Raw genomic sequence first — 9,391 nt, 5'->3', positions numbered from 1 at the left:
TCCTTCTTTGACACAATAAAGAACTAGTGGTGTCAAATGAGCATTTGCAGAGAACCTTTGAAGGTTAAGTAATTGCAGATCTCAGATAATCCAGGGTAATCTCCTCTGACTAAATGGAAGCTACATGCGCAAGCTTGGAACCCAGGATGATTGTCTAGGAGTAAAAGATCTTCGATTTTGGATTTACCTATTGCCTTGGAAAGAAACCATGCATCTGCTTGCTGCTGTTTGTATCATGATGACCATTTTGGAAGGAGTGGATAGTTTCTGCCCTTCTCAGTGCAGCTGCATTTACCATGGCATGAGTGATGGAACCAGAACAAGGTATTTGTTTTCTTGACTTTTCAAGTAGGTTTTATATTTGTAAGATTCCTATCTTTAGTGAATAACAACAAAAACATGTTAATGAAATTTTAAGGAGAGATTTGTATTTTTGGAAGACTGTTTTAAAATCTGGTGTAATCATGGATTGGCTTACTAGCCACCCATATCCCATCAGATTGGATGATAAGGAGAAATAGTGGGCTAGAGGTACACATAAGTATACATATGCACACACACACAAACACACACACACACACGGAGGGGGATTGAAATTCTAACCAAATTGGGCATAGTACTTATGCAGTGCTTAGCATCTATTTATGGCAATGTACCCAGGTCATGAAAAGTGAGATTCCTTGTCTAGTCTGTACATTTAAAGTTTTAGTGAAACTGTGTTGCCTAGATGTAAAAAAATACCCTTCCATTATACTATACATAAAAATATTGTGTAAAAGGATATATTTTTTTGCTCTACTGTCTTATGAAAAATTGTTTTATTTTCTTTCATAGAGAGAAGTAAGCATACTTGGCTACCCAATGTTATCCAAACAAGGTGAAGGTTTCAATGCTGTATCTGCATTATGTGGAAACCTTTTCTTGATTAAAAAAATAGGATAATATACAAAATGATTCCAAGTGAATAGGACAATAATTATAAACCTTATTAATTCCTTCACATGCCCAGTATAAAGCAAGCTTCTTCATAGTACTGGTGCTATATGCTCATGCAATTTAAAATAAAAATAAGTTTTGGCATATGCTATATTTAAAGTAATTTAATGAAGAAACCTCCTTTATAAAACAACAACAAAAGTATTTTACAAAAATGTCATGTTTTGTGTCTGATAGAAGAGATTTCACCTATTTACAGGATTGTAATGATAAAATGTGCTGAGAAAGGGAAAGATATCTAAATGCCATCCTATGTTCTTTGAAGGAGAGTTTAGGATTAATTAAATGTAATAATATCTGGGTGAAGTATATTTTAAGCCTACTTTAATTTGGGGATTGTCCTTTATTCTGTCACTTCTTTGTTCAGGCTGTCATATCTTATTTCACTATGCTTAATCCTGAAATAGTACAATTCTTATATGTGCATTTATTTTCTTAATAATTTAAAGCCCCAGTTATTAACCATAAATTTCATATAAATTATAAATGGGTGCATGAAAGGTGTTTGATGCTGATGATTCTTTATTCCTGCTACCAAAAAGAAGCAGCGCTTTTAAAATTATCATATTATAGAACAAAATTCAGTAGACAAATCAGTTGCTTTCTATGACTATATATAACTTCTTTGGACAGGGACAGAAGTGTCTTCTGTCTTCTGTATATACTTTCTCACCATTCCCCATTATTTGAAAGAAGATTTATCCAAAAGAGCCATAGCGAACACAGCTGGATTGATTTGTCAGTAGGACCACAGCTTTTTTAATGCATTGTGAAAACCTATATAACCTTAGCAGCCTCTCTTTTTTTTTTCTTATTAGGTCTGTGCTTTGTAATGACCCTGATATGTTTGAAATCCCTATCAATATTCCTGTGGACTCTGTAAAACTCCGGATAGAAAAGACAGTTATAAGAAAAATTCCAGCAGAGGCTTTTTATTACCTGGTGGATCTCAAATATCTATGGCTTACATACAACTCTATCATCAACATTGATAGCAGAAGCTTTTATAACTTAAAGCAGCTACACGAATTGCGTCTGGATGGCAACTTGTTGTTGCGTTTCCCTTGGGAATCTTTGGCTGAGATGCCCAATCTACGAACTCTGGATTTACACAATAACAAAATGACCAGTATTCCAGTTGAGGCTGGCAGATATCTGAGAAATCTCACTTACTTAGATATATCTAGCAACAAATTAACCTCCTTGCCCTCAGACCTCATGGATATCTGGCTTCCTTTTTCTGAAACAGCAATACCCAGAAATACAGATACTCTGGTCCACAGAGCCATATTAGGTAAGCATGAACAAATTGATTTCTTTCTTTGAATTGTGTCTTCTGAAAGGATTCAGAATTAGTTCATAGTATGAACTCAAATATTGTGATCAATCAGCTTCACAGTAGCTGATCAACTATTGTTCTAATACTGAACAATTGTTCTGTTGATGGCCGGGATACGCACTGGTTACAAATGAGTTTGGCATTTCATTGTTCAGCAGACATTCAATAACAAAATTAGTTAAGTCATTTTGATTATCACGTTTGTTGAAAGCTTCAGCAAGTTGAGTGCAGTCTGCCATATTCCTGAGTGGAGCAGACTTATTGTTTTCTGAATTAGTATATTCAAGCTGGACTAGTCCTCTCTGTAGACCTGTGCTATGAGATATGTTATAACAGCTGGTAAGGAATTATTGCTGGTAAGGAATTACTGCTTAATTCAACTAGGGTAGGAAGAACATTTATTCAGCCCTAGACCAAATAGTATAAAATTTCCATTTCCATTTTCATGCCTGCCCTCAATACAGCCAGGTATTATTCCATTTTCACTCTCTTTGCTTGGTAGTTAAGTAAGCACAAATTAATTTTGTAATTGTAAAAGTATGTTTTTCTAGTTTTATATATATACTGGAAAAACTTTCACAGGCATCATGGTAACAAAAAAAAAAAAGTTCAGGACGGAGTGTTGTTTATAGTAAGCAAGAATTTTCTTTCTTAGCTCCTCAAAATGTTTCAACAATCACAACAGAAATTTAGAATAAGGCTGGCTGCTTGCAATTTAAGTTGCACAAATCTTGAATAAATATTCTAACATTCTAATATTCTAACATTAAATTTATCAGAGGGAAATAGATTTGGTCCCATAATTTGCCAAATCATTTACCTTAGGCTGGAAACTGAGAAAGGAAATCCAAATGTCTTATATCATGCTAATCTAAGTGTACATTTGCTGAAGGTATTGTGACTGGATTATTTTTCCCCATTAAGGTCTGCAGGACAATCCATGGTATTGTGACTGTCGTATTTCCAAGCTGATTGAATTTTCCAAAACTGCAGATAGTGCTCTTATATTTCTAGACCCTTTTGTGGCTTGCAATGGACCTGAAAGCTTAGCTGGGATCTTGTTTCAAAGAGCAGAATTGGAGCAGTGTTTGAAGCCATCAGTAATGACTTCAGCTACAAAAATTACCTCACCCCTAGGAAGCAACGTGCTTTTACGCTGTGATGCAACTGGATATCCCACGCCAAAACTCACCTGGCTTAGATCAAACAACATACCAGTGAACTATACAGGTATAGTATGTTTAAAAATTCACCTGCTGAGAAACACCAAGATGTGTTAAAGTGATGACTTAATGTTTGAGAGGTACAAGTTCATTTCTTAGCTGATGAATTGAAATGGAGAAAAAGACTTCTACTTTAAATTAACTCATGGAAATAAAATTACATATTTAATCAATACTGAGTTTTAGAAACTGAAAAAACCTTAGAGAACAAATTGTTTCTTTTCACTTGAGTAAAAATATTTGAAAAGAAGGTGCCACAATATTCTGATGAAAATCTAGAATCCAAGTGGGAATGTATTTTCAAACCACACAATTTTCTATCTGAAATTTTGTCAAGCATGTAAATTTTTTAAAATTGAAATAGTAGTGTTAATCACCCTGCAGCATAAATACAAATACATACAATGTATATAATTTATAAGAACATGCAATCATCCTTTAGTCTACAAGCACCTATGAACCTGAGTTGCAATATTATCCAATTTATCAGACTTTATACCACCATAACTTTGACTGAATTGGATCTTATATGTTTCAATTGGTTTGTGAGATTAATAATGGTACATTGTGCTCAATCTTGAGCTAAATGGGAGTTGGCTCTTATTTGCCTAGAAATTGGAAGGTGTAAATGTTCTCTGTTGATTTTAACATTTTTCAATCAATGCAACTGATGTCATGACAGAAAGAATGAACTGAATGGTTGTGACAAGGCTTTTGATTGTCCCTAGAATCATAGAACTGGAAGACAGCATAGAAATAATCTAGTTCAACTCCAGCTCAGGAAAGAATCCACTGGAGTATCTCTGATGGACCTTTGAGGACCTCTAGTTGAAGAACTCATCGTATCATGTGGCAGTCCTGCTTGTTCCAACAAGGAGGTCCTAAAGATTGAATATTATTCTTTTAGACCTCTTCCCACAGCTTCTATCAGGATTTTGGTCTTTTCTCTCTTTTGTCAATGTACATTTACATTTTCAAAATTCAATTATCTAGTACCATCTGCACTGCTGAATTGCAGCTCTATCAATTTGCTTCATAAAACTAATTTTTGGCAATAAATGATATATAAAAGAACACCCCCCCCTTCTCTCTCTTTCTCTAGAGATAAAGATAGAGATATACATATAGCTTATCAAGTACAATGGCATGATGGGAAAATGAAATCTGTCATGGCACAGATGGATATGACATTCAAGCCCCCTGCCAGAAAATATTTGTTGCCTTAAAAACATGTAAATATCTGTATTTGTGGAAATAATATCCCAAATGTACACATTTAGAGAAGTTCCTATATAAAATGATATGCTAAGGACAACTATTGAAGATGCTTGTACTTTTTAAGAAATAATTTATAGGAATGCTGGACTGGATCTGGACTGATACACCTCCCTAAGTAAATATTGTTATTACCTTTTCTTCTGCCTTAATCTTGCAACATAATATCACAATTCTAAAATAGGTTTTCATGTTCAAAGAGGAGTATAATAACCTTTTTGGCTTTATCTCCAATCTGTTCTTGGAAAGAAAGAAAAAAGGAACCTCCTTCTCAGTTTACAGTGGTCCTTTCCAAATGAAGTCAGAACTTATTGAATGGTATGCTAGATCTGCAAATAATGATCTGCAATGAATGGGAGGGAAATGTATTGTTATGGACAACATATACATTAAAAGAAATAAAAGAAACAAAGCAAACAAAAGAAAGAGAGAGATTCTATCACTTGCTGCCCTCTAGATGTTTATTTGGGAGTTAGGCTTTGATTCTGAGGTCCACTGCCAGGTGAAGGATGGTAGGTACATCTGGATGCACTGATAGAGCTATGCATTTTTGGCAAAAACTGGGAAAAGGTTTTGACTTGCTAATAGTAGGTATGAATGGAATAATTTTTGACCACCCGTCTCCATAAATAATACTTTATAAAGTATACTTTTATAAATTATAAATTATCAGGTAACCAGGAGAGGATTTGTTTTACTAGAAGGATCTAGCTTCAATTTTAGTACCCAATCAAATTTCTGAGTTAAGAATTCTTTATTTCCAAGACCGTATCTTCTTTTCTAAGCTGCTTCTAGTGAATCTCCGAATTCTGACAAAAAAACAATATATCATTTGCTCTCATTTGCTGTGCGTTCTAGGCGTCCCTTAGGCATGAAAGCCAGCTAAGTGATCTTGGACTAGTCATGGTTACTGAGCCCAGCCCATCTCACAGGTTTGTTGTTGTGGGGAAAATAGGAGACAGGAGTATTAGATGTGATTGCTGCCTCGAATTATATCTTAAAAAGGCAAGATTAAAAAAAAAATCTTGAGAAGCCAGCAAGCATTGAAGAAGCATTGCTATTTTTTTTAGAGAATGTGAGACAGAATGCCAATTCAGTTGAGCCAAATTTATGCAAGACTGTTTAAAATGGTACATTTAACAGATTGTGTGGCTAATTGTTGTAGTCAAACTAAAAAATAATACTTCTCATTTGAAATGTTTGTCCCATAGCCTCCTAAAGCCATAGTTTCTTTGTATGAAATTTCTATTGTTAAATGAAACATTTGTTAAGTGGATTTTGCCCCATTTTACGGCCTTTCTTGCCACAGTTGTTAAATGAATCACTGCAGTTGTTAGGTTAGTAATACAGTTGTGAATCTGGCTTCCCCATTGACCTTGCTTGTTAGAAGGTCGCAAAAAGTGATTACATGGCCCCGAGACACTGCAATGGTCAGAAATATGAGTCAGTTGCCAAGCATCTGAATTTTGATCATCACATGACCATGGGAACACTAGAGTGGCCATAAGTGTCAAAAACGGTCATAAGTCACTTTTTTCAGTGCCATTGTAATTTTGAATAGTCACTAAACAAACTGTTATAAGTCGAGGAATACCTGTATTCAAATTCATTTATTTATAAATAATATATATTGTATTTCTTTCTTTCCCAGTTATTCAAGAAAGTCCAGGAGAAGGTGAAAGATGGTCCATTATTAGTCTGACAGGCATTTCCTACAAAGATGCAGGAGACTACAGATGCAAGGCCAAAAATTTCGCTGGAATGTCAGAAGCTTCTGTTACTCTCACTGTTATTGGTGTTGTTACCACAACGGTACCTTCCCCAAAGTATGGCAAGAAGACAGAAATACCTCAAGCAACTACAACCCAAGAAGATATCAAACCAGAATTTTTCAATGTAACGCTTTCTTTTTCTACAATAGCATCCACAACCACCTCTCCTTCTACAGCTATGGCTACCACTGAAAAACTAACAACTAAAAGAGGAACTGACACAAAACAACCTGAGCCCATGCCTGATGACAAAAAGAATGGGAACACAGTTGCTAATGGAAGGAAAAAGCAATTGGATGCATCACTCAGTGTAGAGCCAGCAGATGAACAAAATGTTACTCTAAAAAACCTAAGAGTAATTCCTGAAACCAGTGAAAAAGTAACCTTAATGTGGAAAAATATTGATGGCTCTAATAGCTCTGCTTTGACTGTGCTGTATTCCAAGTATGGGGAAAAAGAGAAGGTGTCACTAAATCCAGATCCCACAAAAAACAAAGTGACAATAGATGGTTTGGAGCCCAGCACAAAGTATATGGCCTGCGTATGCCCTACAGAGATGCTTCCCACCAAAGACCAATGCATCATTTTCTCCACTGATGGAATTAATATGGAAGACAAATATCCTATTTCTATTTTGCTAGTAGCTAGTGGGATAGCCTGTGCAATAGCAATACCACTCATTTTTTTCTTACTATATAAAGTTGTGATGCTTCATAGGAAACCAAAATTGATCAAGGAAGATGAACTTGCAAAAGAGACTTATATCAAATTTGAAACTCTTTCTTTTAGACCACATTCCATGGGAGCAAATGTGGAGATCTGGACTCACCGAAACACTGATGAATCTGAAAGACAACTACTTTGTTCCAGGTCAAGTATGGATTCGCAGATGACCTTCAAAAGTGAAGGTTCTAGGTCAGAGTACTTCTACTAACTCTAATCTACAGAACCCAGAGTCAGCAGAAGTACTCTGATCTAGAACTTTCAATTTAGATAGGGGCAAAAGAAGCTGAAACCCAATACTGGATCAATGCCAACTACAAATCATAGATGACAAATACTGTAAATGATAGAAATCGAAGTCTTATGTGGTGTGGAAGGGAAAATGCTTCTGCAAAAACATTTAATGACACTTGATTATTTCTGAAGCACTTATCAATGTATAGTTTCTACTTGATTAATACTTCATTTGTTGTTTAAAAAGATTTATGTAAAATATGTATTTTCCTTCCATGGTGCTCTCCACATTTCTTTCAGTTATATACTGCTGCAGTTCAGTGCAAAGTACTTATCAATATTTTGTTTAATTAACTCAAAACTCCCAGTCTGTTATGCATGAGTGGAAAGACACAATGGGGCACAACCCAGAACAAGCCATTTCAATTAGATTAATGAATTAGTTCCATTTTGTATTGTGGTCAAGAGGTTGTATGATTAAAAATATGAGATTCAATTTGGGGAATGCACATAAATATTTATAATGTCAAGGTGTAATGCAGTTAATCAGCATTAAAGTTACAGACATGCAGCTAACCAAAGTAAGTCAGTGTTGTTGTTGTTGTTAATTGTGAAGTAGTGTCCGACCCATCGCGACCCCATGGACAATGTTCCTCCAGGTCTTCCTATCCTCTACCATTTTCTGGAGTCCATTTAAGTTCACACCTACTGCTTCAGTGACTCCATCCAGCCATCTCATTCTCTGTCGTCCCCTTCTTCTATTGCCCTCAATCTTTCCCAGCATTAGGCCCTTCTCTAGTGAGTCCTTCCTTCTCATTAGGTGGCCAAAGTATTTGAGTTTCAACTTCAGGATCTGGCCTTCTAAAGAGCAGTTGGAGTTGATCTCTTCTAGGACTGACCGGTTTGAACGCCTTGCAGTCCAAGGGACTCGCAGGAGTCTTCTCCAGCACCATAGTTCAAAGGCCTCAATTCTTTGGCGCTCAGCCTTTCTTATGGTCCAACTTTCACAGCCATACATTGCAACTGGGAAAACCATGGCCTGGACTATACGCACTTTTGTTGGCAGAGTGATGTCTCTGCTTTTTAGTATGCTGTCTAGATTTGCCATAGCTTTCCTCCCCAGGAGCAAGCGTCTTTTAATTTCTTGGCTGCAGTCCCCATCTGAGGTGATCTTGGAGCCCAGAAAAATAAAATCTGTCACTACCTCCATTTCTTCCCCATCTATTTGCCAGGAATTGAGAGGGCCGGATGCCATGATTTTGGTTTTCTTAATGTTGAGTTTCAAGCCAACTTTTGCACTCTCCTTCTTCACCCGCATCAAGAGGCTCTTTAGTTGCTCTTCACTTTCTGCCATTAGAGTGGTATCATCTGCATATCTTAGGTTGTTGATATTTCTCCCGGCAATCTTAATTCCAACTTTTGATTCATCTAGCCCTGCCTTTCTCATGATGTGCTCTGCATATAAGTTAAATAGGCAGGGCAACAGTATACAGCCTTGCCGGACTCCTTTTCCAATTTTGAACCAATCAGTGGTTCCGTGTCCAGTTCTCACTGTTGCTTCTTGACCCGCATATAGGTTTCTCAAGAGACAAATGAGATGGTCTGGTACTCCCATCTCTTTAAGAACTTGCCACAATTTGTTGTGATCCACACAATCAAAGGCTTTAGCATAGTCAATGAAGCAGAAGTAGATGTTTTTCTGGAACTCCCTAGCTTTCGCCATGATCCAGCGTATGTTGGCAATTTGATCTCTAGTTCCTCTGCCTCTTCGAAATCCTGCCTGTACTTCTGGTAGTTCTCGATCCACATACTGCTGGAGTCTAGCTTGT

The 9,391-nt window shown here is 36.4% G+C and overlaps 1 protein-coding gene across 2 annotated transcripts; it reads left to right on the top strand.

Moving 5' to 3' along the window:
* The first annotated feature begins 57 nt into the window (after positions 1-57).
* Positions 58-8,253, top strand: LRIT3 (leucine rich repeat, Ig-like and transmembrane domains 3). Of its 2 annotated transcripts, none has more exons than XM_039338258.1 (4): positions 58-324; positions 1,815-2,290; positions 3,350-3,565; positions 6,485-8,253. In XM_039338258.1, exons 1-4 carry the CDS (start codon positions 125-127, stop codon positions 7,537-7,539), a joined length of 1,947 nt encoding a protein of 648 aa, XP_039194192.1. In that variant the 5' UTR covers positions 58-124; the 3' UTR covers positions 7,540-8,253. The 2 variants fall into 2 exon arrangements, with proteins under 2 accessions (XP_039194192.1, XP_039194191.1); XM_039338257.1 differs by having other exon boundaries at positions 59-324; positions 3,260-3,565.
* Positions 8,254-9,391: the final 1,138 nt, after the last annotated feature.

This window comes from Crotalus tigris, unplaced genomic scaffold (genome assembly GCF_016545835.1).
Source record: "Crotalus tigris isolate CLP2741 ecotype Arizona unplaced genomic scaffold, ASM1654583v1 scf7180000017695.2238764, whole genome shotgun sequence".
Taxonomy (NCBI): Eukaryota; Metazoa; Chordata; class Lepidosauria; order Squamata; family Viperidae; genus Crotalus; species Crotalus tigris.
Note: the sequence above shows the minus strand (reverse complement) of the source record. Positions and strands in the feature narration are given on the sequence as shown.